The following is a 19,833-nucleotide window of genomic DNA, read 5'->3' on the forward strand; positions in this document are numbered from 1 at the left end:
CAAAATGATGGCCAGCGAAAAAGTCTAGCGCCACCTCTGGCTGAAACAGAGGGGTTTATGGAATGCTCCAATGATATGTTTGGTATTTGGAGCCAAACACTTCAGAGACATGTTTTGTATAAATCTGAGACCTATAATATATTGTTGAAAAAGAGTATAATAGGGGAACTTTAACTTTAGAAAGAGCCAGTCTCTTCATATGGACTGTTCTAGAAGTTGGGTCATTCTACAGAAAAGGTGGAAGTCCTCTCACTTACTTTTGCAGACACCAAAATACATGACGTTGACCTAATACTCACATTCATTATATATGTTGAATAAATAGAGATTGTCTTTGCAATGGTACTAAATAAAAACATTTAAAAAATTGTTTTATACATAAATTGCAATTTATTTAATATGCCAAGTTCAAGGAACTGCCTTGTCACTTTGATCATACATGGAAGTGGAGCATATAGTTTTCATTTAAAATATATTTTTTTCAATAAATAAATCTCATTCATATTTACATAACATTACATACATTAAATATAACACTGAAATGGTAAAAAAATTAATTAATTATTATGAATAATATCCAATAAATGTCAGTCACCCAAAATAACATCATTGGTGTTACTGCTACACAAAACGCTTTTATTTTTGAAGTAATGTACTGTCTCTGAAGTGCCTCCTGTAACAAGAGATCATTTGAGGCAGTGCAGTGGACGGCTTGATGAAATTGGTAACAATGTCTACAACACAAACTGTATGAGCTGCAATAATAAGTAGCTTAGTCAATGTAATATTGTTTATTTATCATTTCAGTTTTTTGTTTAGTTTCAAGTTTTCTTTGTCATATAACATGTCTAGATGTATATCGTTGTAGGCTGTGGGAAATAATGTGACTTTTTCCAGACAGTGTTTTAAACCACTGCATGTGGCTCAATTTAACCGACAGCCACTTGTAAATCAACTCTCTAGCTTAGCCCTTCATGCTAATTTTAGGCTAAATGTTTCACATGGTTTTACACCTTGCTAAATAACCAACATGTATGATATACATTTTCAGACCTGGATACATTTTCTTTGACATAGTCATTATACCTGACAAATGTACTTTGACAAGCAAACAAAACAAAACCACATTTACCATGTGCTTCTCTCACACACAGCTAAATAGAAATGATGGGTGCTTCTTGATTTATGGTTACATGACAACAAATGTGCACATTTTCCTCGATACAGGGGGTGGCTCGCTCATCTTACCCCACTCTCCCCATTTAGGAATTTAGTTTAAACTGTTTTCAATGGGGTTCCTATTCCTAATGGCTTGCATGTTTTACCTCAGCGACATTCTTTTTTTATGGCATAGGCCTACCCTATTTCAATACTTTTATGAAGAACTTTACTATGATTATTTGGGCTGCACATTGAAACCATAGATTGAAACGGATTGAAACCTTTCAACTTTACTGAAGTGACGTTTTGATAATGGATTACATTTACAGACAGTGTTTAGATAATAACGTACCCGTTGTTGGTATTCTCATTAATTAATTAAAACTTAAAATAAGAAAGATATAAATGTAGGCTACTGACTGAAACGTCAAACTGTATTGAACTGTTGATCTCAATAAAGTGTAAAAGTCTCGTGCGTGCAGTCATTACACCATAGACTGTAAGCATTACGGTAACATTTGAATCTGGGCTAAACCATTCTCCTCCGGATAAAGGAGGGGTTTAAAAGTACAAGCCTTTGATGACGTTTTACACGGGATCTAAATCTCTATGTGCGATTCCATCCATCTATCCATCTTCTCCCGCTTATCCGTGGTCGGGTCGCGGGGGTAGCAGTTCCAGCAGAGAGCCCCAAACTTTATTTCCCCTGGCCACATCAACCAGCTCTGACTGGGGGATCCCAAGGCGCTCCCAGGCCAGCGAAGAGATATAATCCCTCCACCTGGTCCTAGGTCTACCCCTTGGTCTCTTACCAGCTGGATGTGCCTGGAACACCTCCCTAGGGAGGCACCCAGGTGGCATCCTAACTAGGTGCCCGAACCACCTCAACTGGCTCCTTTCGACACGAAGGAGGAGCGGTTCAACTCTGAGTCCCTCCCTGTTGACCAAACTTCTCACCTTATCCCTAAGGGAGACACCAGCCACCCGGCGGAGGAAACCCATCTCGGCCGCTTGTATCCGCGATCTCGTTCTTTCGGTCATGACCCATCCTTCATGACCATAGGTGAGGGTAGGAACGAAAATGGCCCGGTAGACAGAGAGCTTTGCCTTCTGGCTCAGCTCCCTTTTTGTCACAACGGTGCGGTAAAGCGACTGCAGTACCGCTCCCGCTGCTCCGATTCTCCGGCCCATCTCACGCTCCATTGTTCCCTCACTCGAGAACAAGACCCCGAGATACTTGAACTCCTTCACTTGGGTTAAGGACTCATTCCCTACTTGGAGTGGACAGTCCATCGGTTTCCTGCTGAGAACCATGGCCTCAGATTTGGAGGTGCTGATCCTCATCCCAGCCGCTTCACACTCGGTTGCGAACCGATCCAGTGAGTGCTGAAGGTCGCAGACCGATGAAGCCATTAGAACCACATCATCTGCAAAAAGCAGTGGTGCAATCCTTAGTCCACCGAACCGCAGACCCCCCCCCCCCCACGACTACGCCTCGAAATCCGATCCATGTATATTACAAACAGGATTGGTGACAAAGCGCAGCCCTGGCGGAGGCCAACGCTCACCGGAAATGTGTCCGACTTACTGCAGAGGACCCGGACACAGCTCTCGCTTTGGGAGTACAGAGATTGGATGGCCCTGAGTAGAGACCCCCTCACCCCATACTCCCGCAGCACCTCCCACAGTAACTCGGTCATACGCCTTCTCCAAGTCTACAAAACACATGTAGACCGGATAAGCGTACTCCCAGGCCCCCTCCAGGATCCTTGCAAGAGTAAAAAGCTGATCCGTCGTTCCACGACCAGGACGGGATCCGCATTGTTCCTCCTCAATCTGAGGTCCGACAATCGGCCTGACCCTCCTTTCGAGTACCTTAGAGTAAACTTTCCCGGGGAGGCTGAGTAGTGTGATGCCTCTGTAATTGGCACACACCCTCTGATCCCCCTTTTTAAAAAGGAGAACCACCACTCCGGTCTGCCACTCCTTCGGTACTGTTTCCGACTTCCACGCAACGCTGATGAGACGTGTCAACCATGACAGTCCCTCAACACCCAGAGCCTTCAGCATTTCTGGGCGGATCTCATCCACCCCCGGGGCTTTGCCACTGTGGAGTTGTTTAACGACCTCAGTGACCTCCCCCCGGGAGATTGGTGTTGATCCCCCGTCATACTCCAGCTCTGCCTCTACATAGAGGGCAGAGTTTTCGGGTTCAGGAGTTCCTCAAAGTGTTCCTTCCAACGCCCTAACACTCCATCAGTTGAGATCAACAACGTCCCATCCTTACTGTACACAGCTTGGATGGTTCCCTGCTTCCCCCTCCTGAGGTGTCGGACAGTTTTCCAGAACAACTTTGGTGCCGCCCGAAAGTCCTTTTCCATGTCTTCTCCAAAGTTCTCCCACACCCGCTGCTTTGCTTCGGCCACGGATGAGGCTGCTGCCCTTCGGGCCTGTCGGTACCTTGCAACTGCCTCGGAAGTCCCCCGGGATAACAAATCCCTGAAGGCCTCCTTCTTCAGTCGGACGGCTTCCCTGACCACCGGTGTCCACCAGGAGGTTCGAGGGTTACCGCCCCTTGAGGCACCTAAGACCTTGAGACCACAGCTCCCCGCCGCGGCTTCGGCAATAGAGGCTTTGAACACCGACCACCGGAGGCGGACTGGCCATCGGGACGTTCGGGACGAATCCCGATGGGCCGGTACTGAAGTGGGCCGGTCGGACGATGTGGGCCGCCCGGTAACCGGCAGGGCTCGATATTAAATGGCCCGCTGGCCCGGAAGCTCTATTTAGACACCCCGGGCCAGCATAACGTACTTTCCACTTGCCCACTCGGGCCACTAAAAATATTGCTTTAAAAATATTGTCCTGTGGTATTGGTATTTTGACTAGCAATTTAGTTAAATTGTTTCGTTTATGAACGCTACAACATAGCGTTCCGTGAGTAGGTTGTCGTTGTTGGGTGAAAAGCAAACAGCTGTTTGCTGCGGAGCGCAGCGCAAGCAGGCTCCCGTGAGCGGCAGCGCGCACCTTCACTATTTCGCCAAAATGTTTTTAACACCAGCGGTAACCGGCCAAGCGCCGGGCAAAAAACAATCTTCAAATAAAAGAAAGTCACCGGAGGAGTTAAAGGAGAGGGAGAGGAGAAGAAGAGGGAGAGAACGTTTCAGCTTGATGGATGGAGTTGGCTTCTAGTGGTGCAGTGACGCGTCCTAAAACCCTTTATAATCTATCGATTCGATTTATGATTCGAAAATTATAAAAGTAGGGTAGACATGTGGAGATTATCCGGCTGAACAAAACGTGCATTGATCAAACAGGTTTGTTTTCCACAGACATTATTTCCAGCTATTTTCCAAAACCCTGTGGAGAAATCCTTTCTGTGGAGGGAACCAGCAGCTACTTCCTGGTTTCAGGACGCGTCACTGCACATCTCAATATGATGCCAGTATAAACAAGGTCTTCTGTCGGCTCTGTACATCAATGCCGACCTATGCTGACAAGTAAGTGAAGAGTAGACAATATAAAGGTATTGGCGAAATGTCCCAGCAGTTTAGGATAATGAAGGTTCTAATCAAATCAATTAATAGCCATTACATGTCTAACTCCTAATGACAGGAAGGCAGAAAGTGCATTATACAAATAATCTCATAATAATAGCAGACATTTTTTAACAATGACCACAATATCATTATTTTAATAAACCAAATATGAACAATTGAGGAAAATGAGGAAGAACTGATGATTCAAATGTTGTAGTAAAGTAGTAATGTAGTTAGTGCATACATTACTATTGCAACAAATGTGTTCATTTTCTTCATTATTAGTCGATTTGTTTTTGGATGGGGCCAGTGACAATACAAGTCAATTTTACCCTTAATGTCTACCTCTGCGGTAAGTCACTAGCACCCCCCCCCCCCCCCCCCTTTTTATTTTTATAGAAATAAAAAAGCAGAAAACGGTCGGTGTGTTTGTATAAATAGAACATTGTCTAGTAAGAGAATAATGTTTGTGACGGCTCTTATTTACAGACTATGGTGAACAGCTGGAAATGTCCTGTTTTCTTTAACCAGGTAGGCTACTTCGAGAACTGCACTGAGATATTGATTACATCTCCAACTAAAGTATGTTCAATGTTTACACTTTTCTAGGTTCTATGTATGTATGGTGTGCATATATTTTTTATTTTACTTCCTTTATCTAAACCTTGCTTCTTAAAAATAATTTTTAAATACTTTTATGTTTCTTAGTGACAGTTTTTGTACTTGTTTTTTTGTCAATATTTACCACAAATAGCTTCCAAATAAGGTAAGAACTTGTAAAGCATTTGAGAAATTAAAATATTTTTTTTTACAAAGACACCAAAAAAGTCCCGAGATAGATGTGTATTGTAAATTATTTATAATTGCAAAATGTTGCGTAACAAACTGTTTTGATAAATACAAGCATTTGACAAAGCCCCACCTATAAAAGTTGACCTTCCTTCACAGCCACAAAACACAAATATATTTGAACATATTGGGGAAAAAACAACTCCCAGGCCATGATATTTACACATTTGCATATTTAAAAAATATTGAACATAATTACATTTCTGTTTTAAAATAACAAGGATAACTTAAAAAATGACAGTTTTACACTTAGTTCAAGCTTCTATGTACAAATACATGCGTTTGCTTTTCTGCACAATCACTGCCCTCACTTCAGGTGGAGTGTCTCAAACATTAAAGCAGACAAAAAGGAAAATAAGTGCCAAAAGTTGGGCTTTGTGAAGAGAGCAGCACACCACAATTGTTCCTCAGATAACTTAGTGTCCTCCTATGAAACTGAGACAAGAAATCAATGTCTTATTTTAGTAAATCATCTTGAAAAGCGGTGAATAATAATTTGTAAGCAGTTTAAAACTACAGGGGAAAAACTGGCCAGTTTCTCATGAAAGGGAAATTGATGTCACAAAAGACACTGCGTAAACAATTTCTCTGCATTCAAGCTTTGTATTCCGGAGCAGTGAGGTTCTTATTGTGAAAAAAGGAAAAGGAGCATCTGCTGAATAAAAATGAGAACATTTTAATGAATGCAATCTTCTGTTCCCTGCCACACATACAAAGAGAAATGGTTCTCTTCCATTCATACACGAACCAAACTGTACAAAAACATCTCTAATAATATGATATTAATTAATTCAGAATTCACTCATGTTTGTATGAATGCCCTAATTCAGCAACGACTGTGCTGCAGTATGACCCCAACAGACCCCACTGAGCAGGTCGTGCACTTTGGCAGGCTCGTTCTTCTCAAAAGAGTTCTCTTGCATTCAACTTTTTCTTACTCTGGCCAAATCCATGACTGTTTACACCTTCTATAATCTAAAGAGTCTGTATATAGATATGTTATCTGGATGATGGCATGTAATAGACTACCTCTATGTATTAATAACAAACATGTTGTCACGGTAAGACAAAATGGCATGTCTTAGATCTTTGTAGCTTTCTGATTGGCAGCTTGGTTGGGTGATTTTATCAACTTGCTGCGTGTTGTTTTGCATTCAATAATGCACTTTAACTGGGGCGCACTATGGGGTTGGACGTCTAAACTGCAACTCGAATCTGCAGTGTCCTTTCATGCATGTTGTCCTACACGCTAATTGCATTATAAAAGCTTTAAATGCTCAAACATTAAGCATTTCACCTGGCTGAGATCTGAACACCATGTAAGCAGGGCCACACCCAGATCAGAGGGGTATACTACGAAGCCAAGTTAGGGTTAGCGAGGTATGTTGAGCCTAAAGCCAGAGTTTAATGTACTACGAAGGTATCTCTCTTTTAACCTGGCTAGATTGCCATGGTAACTTATGCTGCAGACATAACCTGCTCCTTTCAAGGTTATGTTCAGATTAAAATAGGCCAAAACCACTGTTCTCTAACTAGTTCCTGTAAATAGCAGGCCTTTATAGTCAATCAGTGAGCAGAATTTATGCTCATGCTTTTTGCTTCAAAGTTTAAGAGCTGCAGTTGGTAAATCAAATATAATAGTCATGAAATGACACGATATGGCTCTGTTGAACTTGCTTCGCAGTATACCGCCCAGGTCTGGTGGATCATATGGCAGCCTGCATGCATTCTGCATGCTTGTACTCCTACACCTTTGCATGTTTGTTCCTTATCAAGATCAGATATCCAGATACTCATTTAATGTGAGAATCAACATTTGTCATAAAGCACAGATCTCACTGTGACTCCAGATTGTATGCTTGAGGGGCTTCAGTAGTGATGAGGTCATAGTGCAGCAGTCAGTCCGTGTTGTCAGTGCTATGAGGACATCATTTACCTGTTTTACGCTCTTCTCTCACACAAGCACACACAAAAAAAGATTCATCAAGATCAATGCACGTGCTAAGAGTCTTTGAGCATGTTGATGCGTGCGAAGATCTTGAGTGCAGGTCCCAGTTTAATGTTCATGGCGCTCATGAGGTGGTCCTCCTTCAACAGGAGCATGGCCTGTCCGTCAATCTCCTGAGATCGAAACTCGTCTGCGATCTCCTGACAGCCTGCGTGAACAGCGGAGGGAAGAGTATGTTAGTGACACTAAAACTTCAAAAATAAAAGCATGTCTATGTATCGGGGATGGGACGATATAGTATTGTCATGTTGAGTATGGAAGATACTTCATTGTGAATTTATTGAGGTTGATTTTCATTATTGGGATAATATCTTCACACGAGTGACTTGGAAAACGTTTTATAGCTCGCTATCATTAGGGAAGTAATAAATATAATGTAAGAAAGATCAGACTCACTTGTTTATTAAATGATCTTTTGCCAGCGGATCTTATTATTATTATTATCATCTCATTTAATATTATTGTTTGGTATTTCTCTGAAAATAATGTTCACTAAAAGAGATGTGTGTCCTATATGTGATGCAAAAAAATATGTATTTCTTAATAAAACTTTTCAGTATGTTTTCGGATCAGGCATAATTTGAGGATTATCAGGATAATATTGTGAATCCAAGTAATTTTTCTCAGATAATTGTGAGATGTCAGAGGTGTGGACTCGAGTCACATGACTTGGACTCGAGTCAGACTCGAGTCACCAATTTGATGACTTTGGACTCGACTTGACAAAATCACAAAACACTTGCGACTCGACTTGGACTTGAACACCAATGACTCGGGACTTGACTTGGACTTTAATTCAGGGTTCTCCAACCATGGATGTATAAGTCTCCAACACGTCGATCGTGAGCTACCGGTAGAAGAGCAGACTCCCGTCGGGGAGAGCAGAGTCTTCCGCCGCTCCTACTCTTGCATGGAGGGGCGGGACTTTATTTAGCCGGGCCACCATATGCGAGGAAACTAGGATCATACCATTATGTGAAAGAAGGGGGGGGGCAGACGCTCCAAAGACAGCATAGTGGTACAGGGCAGCTGCACAGAGCGACAGGGAGCCAGATTTAAATACAAGCGCTTAGGAAAAAGTCAAGAAATGAGCTAAAACCGAAAAAAGAAGCAGCATCTGGCGGCTTTTCAATGATATTGGAGAAAGCAAAGCTGAGTGCAGGATTTGTAAAATGAAAATAACTTTCAGAGCAGGTTTTTTTTGTTGGTAACCACTCAGGATTTATTGCCAGAGGTGAGAGAAGTTCAGATCTTGTACATGAGTAAAAGTACCAGAGTGTAGGAATCAGAGGTAAGTCATACATGTGCAAGTCATGAGCAAGTCTCAAGCAAGTCCCAAGTCACTGTGGTGAGTCAATGAAGTCAAGTCAAGTCATTGCTCAGGTCAAGCAAGTCACAAGTCAAGACTCAAGTCATACGAAATTCTGATGAATAACCCCCGTTTCCACATTTAAATCAGTTAAAATATTGTGGTTATGAAAAGTTTAGTTTTATTTTCAACATAAACAGCAATGGAGAGTGGTGTGCTGAAATTATAACCCTATTTGATTATTAAGTATTATTCTGCTGATGGATGTCATTACATTTGGTGAAAAGCACATAATGACTTGTTTAAGACTCGGTTTTCAAAGTTTAGGACTTGGACTTGACTTGAACTTTCCCATCCTGACTTGAGACTTGACTCGGACTTGAGCGCTAAGACTTGAGACTTACTTGTGACTTACAAAACAATGACTTGGTCCCACCTCTGCTAGATGTTGATATTGTCGCAGCTCTAGTATGTAACACTTAAGAAATGTCGATGAACTAACACTGTGGTTACTCCTCTCACCTGGCAGTGATCGGATGAAGTCGTAAACTTGTTCCACGTTCCACTTGGTGGGGTCGTTGGGTATGAAGCAGAGCGAAGGCGAGTCTCTGACAGCACAGACCTCCTGTTCCGAGGCCCTGCTCGGGTGCCGGTGTACGGGGACCTGAGCGGGGGCGGGGGGCAGGGGCCCCGAGCTGGCTGCAGAGAGCGGGGAGGGTGGTTCCTCGTAGCTGGACATGTCCGAACACGGGCTGGACTCCTCCTGACTGGGCTGCGAGGGGTGGGGGGAGGAGACAGAGCCGCCCTGAGTTTGCTGCGGGGAGGGGGAAAGCTTCTGAAAGTGACAAAGTTGAAGCATGACGTAAAACACTCGGCATATGGGAAATAAATGGCGGAACAGTAAAACGCTTTTAAGACATTGTGATGGACTCAGCAAAGATTAAAGCCGTTATAAGTAAGATTGATACTATATTTAAGTGAGTATAATACACCTGCAAGGATTTTAGGGTTGTTGGATGGATGCCAATGCCTCAAAAGTTGCTAAACCTGAACTAAACCTGAACAAAATGTGAAACAAAAGCACCCCCCACTGGAGGTTCAATACTGAACCCTTGAGGCGTTACATAACTGAAAACATTTTGGCTATACAACCTTAGAAAGAGGGATCTCCAGCCAAAAAATATACATTATTCACTGTCATATAAACTACTTGTCTGCATTGTAAAAGTAGCTTTGCTGTGTCATTAGAAGTTTCAAGGTCCTGGGATATCTACGTACAAAGTCAAAGTCTCAGATGAGTGGCAATAAAAAAACAAGACAACAAATCAAGTGGCTTTTGATGACTATATCATTTGCGTAGAAGGCAGAAAATCCATTCTGATGCTCGACACACCTACCGTTCCCCAATAAACGTTGACAACGATCATAAAGTAGGTAATGACCCTTTAATGACAGAGGAAGATAATCGGGCGCTGACACAAATGATGCTAAAAGTTCATTAAGAAGCCTCAGGCGTGAAGAGTGCAGCAGGAGCAGTAACTACTGAGAGGTAAAGTGTTGAGGAGGGTTTGTACAGCAGTGTGTGTGTGTGTGTGTGTGTACCTGCTTCTTCGCCTCTATACTGCTGCGGCCCTGAGATCTTCTACGCCAGCGATTGGTCGGTTTACTCCTCTCTGAACGGAAAAGGCCTATCCGTTTCGTGCAGCCCACGTTGTACCTGTCAGCAACAGCCCATTATTAAACGTGTTTACTTTTTCACAAAATGAAAAATTATAAAGAATGAAAAAGTGACTCGCCTCTTTGCACAAACCACGGAGCAGAATCTTTTAGAACCTTTAAATGTGTAGGCAAAGTCGACCCAGCCGCAGTATTCACATGTCAGCTTGGGTTCTTGTTCTTTTTCTGAAGGAAGGGAAACAATATGGACACTCAATATTAGTTTCTCTTGTGAAATTAAACAACGTGTGTCAGATATGGTTTAAGTGACAGATACATGTGTTTCAAGTCTTATCAGGTATTAAAACCCTGTACAGAATTGCACAACTCTGGCAACCATTAGAAATATGCTCATGCTACCAAGTTATTTTCAGGAATGTGTCTGCATGAACGTGAGCACCTTGCCAGGAAACATGATTTTGCAGCAAAAGTTGAGCCAGTATAACTTTTTTTTATCCAAAGATACTGCATTTGCACCAAACTGTGTCAGCGGACTGGCTCCATTCAATAAATGAGAGGGCTGTGTGTTTTATTACACAGGGCTGGAGTCTGAAGGTAAATCAGTTTATGTCATCGACTCGCATGCATTTTGTTGCCTGACAAATGAGAATGTTCCAGGAAAAAAGGTTAAGTTACATTCAATTTATCACAGACTTGATGCATTTAGAGTGAAAAACACTCCTGGAGAGCTACATTATTCAACAGGTTGGTTTGGGACTGGTGAATAAAGGCATGCACAGGTTAAGTGGCTTGGGGCGGAGATGCAGAAGCAGGTAATTACATCCGTTTGTCTTTTCTGTATCCGTTCTTAAGATTTTAATGCTGTGAAGTTAATGTCTGTAATGTCACAATTTCATAAACCTTCTAGACAGCAGATACTTTCCCCCACTTTCTTTTAGAGTCTCATTAATGCATCCCAGTGTTCATTTCGTCAACGAAAACTATGACGAAAAATGTTCGTCAACAACCTTTTTTACATGACTAAGACGAGACGATGACGAGCTAAAAATAGATTCTCGATAACGAAAACTATGACGAAATGTATATTTAGTTTTCGTTGACGAGACGAGACTAAGGTGTTAATGGTGGACTATCGGTCATTCAAAATGCAGCATATTTTCCCCCCCGAGTGTCCATCTTGTCTGTCAAAATGCATCTTACGTTTCTAACTTGCAATATCATTATTTCCGCTCTCTTCACTCCAGAAGAGCCATCTCCCTGTGTCTCTGTGTGCGTGGGCGGGGCCTAACAGACATGCTGCAGCGGAAACAGAGATCTGCCGGGGACGGAGCGTTCAGAGAGTATAGACACACATTTTGACTAAAAGTTGACTAAAATGTAATTTTTCGTTGACTAAAACGTTTTGAGTTTTCGACGACTAAAACTAGACTAAAACTACGAAGGATAGGAATGACTAAAATGTGACCAAAACTAATAACCATTTTCGTCTAAAATCAAAAACAGCTGCCAAAATTAACACTGATGCATCCCTGAGTTTAATGAGAGCACTGGGCTACACAAACTGATAAACATCAATTGTTGTACTTTCATACAATAATATGCATTACCTGATGTGTTCATGTCCTCGGTCTCTGAGTCGCTGTTCGCTGCGTTGCTGACGGGGGTCTTGTCAGGGTCCGAGGAGAGCTGATGATCCATCTTCTTCGGGCTGTCGATGAGAATGGGCAGACGCTCCACCTGGTGACAGAAAAGGGATATTTACAAATGTGCTATCATGCTCCAGGAATAGGAAAAAAGGCTGTTTCTGCTGTAACAATATAACTGGACGGCTTGATTTGCAAAGCCATAATTCTGAAAACAGCAATATTAGATCAATGAAAAGACTACTTTAGATGATCGCAGCATTTGACTACCGCTTAATTAATTTAACAACCAGGTAATGTAAGTCTTTGTTACATCATTGTCTAGATCAGAGGAAATGGGGAAAACACAGACACTTCTGAACAATAGCTAGCTTAATAACCTTTGGGCTCACTTTGATAATCAAACTGCTGCTGGAGACATTGTCAGCAAAGTAGGAAATGTGCGTCCAAATGTTCAGAAACAATGAGTCATCAGCAGGGAAATGATTTGCAATAGTGATTATCGAGTCATTAAATCATTAAATCAAGCATGAAGGGTTTAATAATTAATGGTTACAACTTCTTGAATGTGAACATGTGCTGCTTCTCTCCGTTTAATATCATTTATAATTGGATATCTCAAGCGTTGACATTTCATAGAATTAACACCTAATGAATAAATAGAAAAGAAAACCTTCTAACAATCATTTATATTATATAATGATTAGCAATTAGCCCAATTTAAAAGAACCATATCAATGTGTTTGCAATGTAGATACTGCATTATTTCAGGCACTAACAGTATGACTTCTTTGTGCTTGTTTAGACCTGGATGCATGTAAATATACCAAGCATTTATACCAAATGTCCAGTAGGAGGCAGTGAGCCCCAAGTCTAACAATAACAACAAGCCTATGTGTTGTTGCATGTGAACAAAAGGGTGTTAATTCTCACGTTTAGCTTATTATTATAAAAAAAGGGGGATACGCACTTTACCCGTATACAGATAAACAATATAATCACCTGCATGTTAAGGGAGATGACACAAATTAAAGCAGGGTTTTTACAACACACACACACACACACACACACACACACACACACACACACACACACACACACACACACACACACACACACACACACACACACACACACACACACACACACACACACACACACACACACACACACACACACACAGAGCTGTCAGTAGTGGTAGTAACAGAGGGTTTTGTGTTTGCCTGCTGACAGCTCCCTGCAGGCGAGTACACCAGAGAGTGTGTTGTTATCGTGTCTCGCTGCTAGTAACTCTGCGATCGGGCCACTTACACACACGGGGAACGGCTCGGCCCCCTCCTGGATGACAAAGCCTTCGATGACATGTGTGAGGACCTGTGGCTTGACGATGGCCTGTGGCGGTTTGTTCTCGCCGTTCTGCGGCGTGCTGCCGGTCACGGTGGGTGCTTTGCTCTCATTTCCTGAGGTCATGGCTGGAGGTGGGGTCCCAGGTGGAGCAGCACTCAACCTCTTGATTGAGCCTCCGCCTGCTGATAAAGAAACAAATTCAACACCGTCCAGTTAATGTATAGTGCTGGTCACTGCTGGTGGGTTCTATGAATGAAATTAGAGCTAAAAGAAGGGTTGATTAAGCATTTATGTCCAGCAAACATACAAACATCCCCCCAGTTTCCTTCACAGATGAATATTTGATGCATTTCCTTGTCATATTGTTGTATGTAAATAATGTTGTGTTTTCAAATGGTCCCAATTACAGGCATGCATTTAGAAAATGTCACGCTAGGCTCTGGATAATTAATTAATACATTTTCAGTTGTATTACATTTCAATGGCATTTTGTCGAGAGAACACTCGGCAGCCCTAGATTAATTGTCAGATTGAAACTTTAATTACAAATATATAACATTCTGATTTCAGCTTCTCATAAGTGATTATGTTTTGCTTTAATAAAAACAACATTTAAAAGACATCACTATGGGTTTCATTAAGAAGAACTTAGAAGAAACATTTTTTCAGTATTTTGTGACATTTTATAGGTGATTCAAAACCCAGCAGAATAATTGAAAATTAAAATACAGTAAGGACACTTACACAAGCACAGCAAATGAGGGTAAATCCACACTTATTTGTATTTAAAAAGGGTTGAATTACATAATTTTAATCTTTAAGTATCTTCAAACTTAAATAATATAAGTAGCTGCAACTTCAATCAATTAGATGTTACAATGTGTTATTTATTTCAAGCTTAGAATAGTTTCTCTTTCTATATTCACAGATACGAGCTCTTTAACAGATACTTGGCTGTGTATGATCATGAGGTCATATTATTTAAAGTCCAAGCAGACACACAATCATCACATTATAGCAACATGCAAACAGTATGCGGTCATATCCACCTGCCTGCTGCTTTAAATGACTGCTCTGGTCTATTATCAGCAGAACATTTGAAGTGACCTACTGACACACAGACGGTCAATAACAAACCGTAAATTCAGCATGCGTGACTCCCACAGACACAACACCGACGCCCCTGCTCCCCACAAAGAGAAAGTAAACGCCATGCCTCGTTCTGTTAAAAGTCTCCAGCGTTTACCAAGCTTTCTTACCAACTTCCAAGGTGTTCAGAGAGAAAACATTGCGTTTTGTTTGTGGTTGTAATGATCCTACACACAGCGCTGCCGCTGCTGACCGTGTTTGAGCTGCACCGCTGCTTCAGACCAGCTAAAGAGAAGCTTTACAGAGGCCCGCCCCCCTGCTTCCTCCCATAGATGCAAACACTAGAAGGCTGATGAACACATGCTTCAACCGGGAACCCGGGAGAAGAGTGACTCGATTCAGCCTGACCAGGGGCGTTTCCTGGACCTGGAAACATTAGGGGCTAGCCCACAGTGTCGGCGCCAGAGATTTTCTTTTGGGGGAGCTGTGGGGTAGCTTGACGTTTCATAGAGGTTGCTCAAACATGTAGGGTTTCCCATTAAGGTACCGAGCGCTACAGTGGAATGTTCTACTGCAACACTCCCCACACGCACATACACCGTACACCCGCGACTGTAGGAGGCTCGATAATCAGCTCACGGCATAGGCTATAGGTGTAAGCAGGGGTAAAGTGCAATTTGTTATAAGTGGGGCGCGGACCTCACCTCATCTAGGGTGGTCCGGGGGTATGTTCCCCCGGGATTTTTTTTTTTTTTTTTTTAAATATTAAAGTTAAATGCATCAATCTGGTGCACTTTGAGAGATCTATGGATACATCTCTCAACACCCTGAAACAGAACTGTAAACAGATTTTCTTTTTCTTTATGGATATTTTACAAGTCACTCCCCTTTTAAACTGTATTCTTGTTTTAATGCCATATTTAATAACTGTTTTTTTATAACTATAATGATCAGAAATATTCTTTTGAATAATTCGTGACCAAACCGTTTGAGACCCACTGAGATAACTTGGATACAGTTAACTATCGAAACACTCAGAGTCCTTTAGCTCACCTGAGTCTCTCTGTCTGAGAGGAGAGGAACCTCCTCCAGCTTGTTGTGGAAACAGCTCCTTATGTCCGTTAGTGCAGCAAGCTAACCAGATGCTAACAACATGGTCCCGTGCACTCTCTCAGTATCTCTCGTACTAATACATTAAAGCACGGTTAATGTATTATATTATTGAGGGAGAATTGTCCGGGGCTACAGAAAAAACATTCGGGGCTTTGACATTTTAATTTGCATTTCCGACAAGTGTTAAAAATATAAATACGATCCATTAAAAGCGACAAATGATCGCGAGACAACAACGCATGTATTTAATTTAACAGGGGCACAGAGAGGGATTGTATGGCCCAAGTCCCCCCACTGCTGAATGCCCCCTCTGAGAGAAGTTTGACAAGACACAGGGTTCTTACATATTTTCAAATTGTATACATTTCCAGACTGTATATATTTTACACCTGAGGACAAAAAGCTAGATGTTAAATTTTGTAAATAAATTCCAACTGTTAACATGCTTTTTTTTGACTGTATGCTATTTTATTTTCAAGTAATTGCCAGAAGATGGTAGCTAGGTTGTTTACTGTAGCTCATACAAATACAATAACCTTAACCTGTTAAACACAACAATATTCACGAAACTGACGATATGAACAATTTTTATCGAAAAAAACCACAAGCCTAACGCCGAGCCTCTGAATTAGCACTAAGAGAAAGAGTGCCAACGTAATTAGCACTTTAGCAATCTTTTATACTTTTTAAACAAGATATCACCTGAAAGCTGATATTCCAATGGTATACGTATCATCACTGAGCGACCAAAACTCGCGGCAGCGAAGGCTGCCAAAGACAACACACAACTTCACTTTACTGGGCCAAAACGGCAAATATGTCTTACCTTTGCTGTTTTCTGATCAAAATGTGTGTTCAATGGCATTAAAATGCATATAAACGCTGCTGAAGGTTAATCCAATGTCTCTGTGTCACTTTGAAATGATTACTGATAATCCATCGTAATATTTATGGCAATGAGCCTAGTTTTTAGTTTTCAGTTTTCAGAGCGTAACGTAGCTTTCGGTTTTGGCAAACTGCGTGCGCATCAATCTCACTCCTCAATGGTAATGTGAAGGTGGATTTAGGAACTTCCCCTCGATTCTATTGGCTCTAACGGTTCAAAAGAGGTATAAATCACCAAAATCGACCTCTCTAAAAAGGTCAAATTTAGCTTGTTTTGCATCAATCTTGATACAGGGTACTTATTATAGGTTATAGTTTGGATTCCTAAAGCTTTTAGTCTACTATCCCATCATTCAAGGGTGGTTTTCACTATAAGTAATGGTTTTTTTTTTGGACGGAAACAATAATTTAATTTTTTTTACTATATTCAATCTGAATTGACTTTAAAATAAAAAAGTTCTATATTGATTCTGACTTTTCTACATCCAACTCACAGGTTTATCATTGCTTTGAGAAAAAAGATTATTAATGTACCCCTTTTAGAAGTGAAGATATAGTCATTATATCATAGGGCTTGGGTTAAACCCAGTCAAAGTCAATGCACAGCCTTTTATTAAAACTGCTTTGCTTAAACAGCACAATAGTATTCCGTTTTGTTTCTCTTGTGTACATTTAAATAACAGTATTAACACACTGTCGAGTGACGAATTGCTTACATTACTCACATTTCTAGGTACTTTTTCCACCTCTGGTGTACGGCATGAAAAAGTTCAATATGCTGTAATTGTGGGGTGTGTGTTGTTTTGGTAAAATATGAAATATGATCTTGGACAAGACACCTCCTACAAACATGGCACTTACTACTCTTTGTATTGTGATTTTTAAAGTTTCACATTTTCATAAGATTTGAGCTACGAGAAACAATTCTACGATGTTATCAAGTTGAAAATAAAAAATGTTGTAATGATGATCGTGAGGTAAACGGTAGAAACAGCCCCATGATTCAAATGAATGGGGGGAGCCGTTTCTATTTTTGATTTTTGCAGCTCTGATGTTTGACTCAACACAACATAAAACCCCAAAATACTAAAAGAACATTCACAGTCCTCAATGCAGTGTATATATTATATATTCAGTAATGCATGTTCATTAGTTAATGTAACACCCACTCTGTTTACACACTTTTCATTTAAATACTTGAAAGAAGTGTCTGAAGAAATGTGGTGCAGTTAATCTTTTAGCTGGAAGCCTTGTTTACTCAATAAGCCACTTTGACAGGAAAACTGCTTTTGATACATTTTCCGAAAGTAAAAAAGCTGAAACTTTGTACCCAACGTCATCAGCCCCTGCAGCCAGTGGATTATAAAAAATGTGTCCTGCAGTAGTGGTGAGAATCACACCCAACTCACTCTTCATAAACAGTGATTTGTGGTCTGCAGAATGATTCCTTTTACAATAGATACCACATTAGCCCCACTTCCAACCATTAAGGAGAAATATCACTGAATCTGGGTGAACATTTAGAAAGTACAACAAAATAAGAAAAATCAAGCTTCAGCATGTAACACACTAACACTCAAAGCTTCTGACCACGAGCCAAACCTCAGAACATGCTCTATATCTTTGATCCAAATACCCTGCTTAAAATGTGTGCACATAAAAAAATACAGAAAATTGAACAAACATTTAATTAATGCAACTTTTCAAGGATGTCCTCAATACAAAAAGAGTGAGACATTCCCCATTCCAAATCAGTTTGTCCTAAGTTTAGAAACTAGCCTGAACACCTACACAATTGAATGCAATCCAAGAGAATAGATGTGTACAAAATATTGAACTTATAGCGTTCAGTAGAGGTTCACTGATTGATCCAGATAATTGTCAGCTGATCGTATATTTTAACCTTGCACCCACACCAGAACAGACAGAAACATGAGAACTGTGAAAAGGTTCTTTAGTGTCAGTGAAGAAGAAAAAAAATCAATTTGAAACACCTGCAAGTCCAAATTAAGCTGTGGAGCATCAACCCTAATACCAGGATTTCAACAACATCCATGTCCTGTGACTCTTTGTAAATTACCCAAGATGATGCCATTTTAGTCTCCCATATATTTTGTCTGAAAACTGTAATTAATCATCTTTTTGTGGTTTTGTTGACACCAATCAATACAGGCTGTAGTTAGTGGTGGTGTTGTATGAACTTACATCAGAACTTTTTATCCGACCTTCATGTTTGTAAATGGTTGCGAACACAATATGAACATGATGTCTCCCTTGCATTGTGTGCAACAGCCAGGCCGATACTATACAATAAAACAGTGACCAAGTGTGCTCAAATGTCTCCAATGTAATGTACAGGCAACAACATAATAAAAACAATAATGGTCCATTGTGAGTCTGGGTGTATTATTGTTCTGCTGTTCAGGGCTTATGTCAAGTTTAAATGTTTGAGCAGCGCTGAGTGAATTTGGCTGCATCTCAGATGAGTCGCAGATAAAACAAAGCAATAAGAGACAGAGAGGAACGAAACGAAATGTGCTGCAGACACAACACATTCTGAATTAAACGCCAGCATTGATTTTATGGTCCTTCACTGAAAGTTCAAATAGATGGCCAACTCAAGCAGAGCGGAGAAAAGATAAACTGTTTTTTGGCCCAAAGAGAACATTTTTTCAACCACTTTTCCTAGTCCCAGTGGCTATTTGACTAAAGTGTATTTACCAAAACGTTTGAGTTCTCCATACTGAGTCATTACCTTGTGGCTGGACAGCTGGTGTGGGTGGCTCGACTTTGGGCAGCTCGACAGGCTTGGTGGGTTGAGATGGTACAGGTGGAGGTTGCTGTTGGTGCTGGTGCTGCTGCTGGTGCTGCTGCTGTTGTTGTTGTTGTTGTTGTTGTTGTTGTTGTTGTTGTTGTTGTGGTGGTGGTGGTGGTGGTGGTGGTGGTGGTGGTGGTGGTGGTGGTGGTTGCTGCTGCTGCTGCTGCTGCTGTGTGGCAGGGGGTGGACACATCTCTCTGACCACCAGTGAGGTTGGTTTATCTTTATTGTCGTGAAGCATTCGGGAGGCCTATGATGGTTATCAAGGGAGAGAGGAAAACATGAGAAAGAACATCTGCAACAGTGAAGAAAAGACAGATCAGCGACTTTTAGTCATTCTAATGTCAGTGACTCATGAGCTAAAAACTATTAGAGCTTGGAAAATATCACACCAG

At 41.2% G+C, this 19,833-nt stretch overlaps 1 protein-coding gene across 3 annotated transcripts in view; it reads right to left on the reverse strand.

The window, feature by feature from the left end:
- Positions 1-5,554: 5,554 nt before the first annotated feature.
- Positions 5,555-19,833, reverse strand: part of phc2b (polyhomeotic homolog 2b (Drosophila)) — a 44,807-nt gene continuing 30,528 nt past the window's right edge. For all 3 annotated transcript variants that reach the window (XM_071203190.1, XM_071203189.1, XM_034083519.2), the window contains 7 exons: positions 19,376-19,688; positions 13,498-13,715; positions 12,151-12,280; positions 10,663-10,768; positions 10,469-10,583; positions 9,389-9,701; positions 5,555-7,705 (listed from right to left, as the gene is read on the reverse strand). In XM_071203190.1, coding sequence (XP_071059291.1) covers positions 7,551-7,705; positions 9,389-9,701; positions 10,469-10,583; positions 10,663-10,768; positions 12,151-12,280; positions 13,498-13,715; positions 19,376-19,688 — 1,350 coding nt within the window. In that variant the 3' untranslated portion in view covers positions 5,555-7,550. The remainder of the gene's footprint in view (positions 7,706-9,388; positions 9,702-10,468; positions 10,584-10,662; positions 10,769-12,150; positions 12,281-13,497; positions 13,716-19,375; positions 19,689-19,833) is intronic.

The sequence above is a fragment of the Pseudochaenichthys georgianus genome, chromosome 5 (genome assembly GCF_902827115.2).
Source record: "Pseudochaenichthys georgianus chromosome 5, fPseGeo1.2, whole genome shotgun sequence".
In the NCBI taxonomy this organism is placed as follows: Eukaryota; Metazoa; Chordata; class Actinopteri; order Perciformes; family Channichthyidae; genus Pseudochaenichthys; species Pseudochaenichthys georgianus.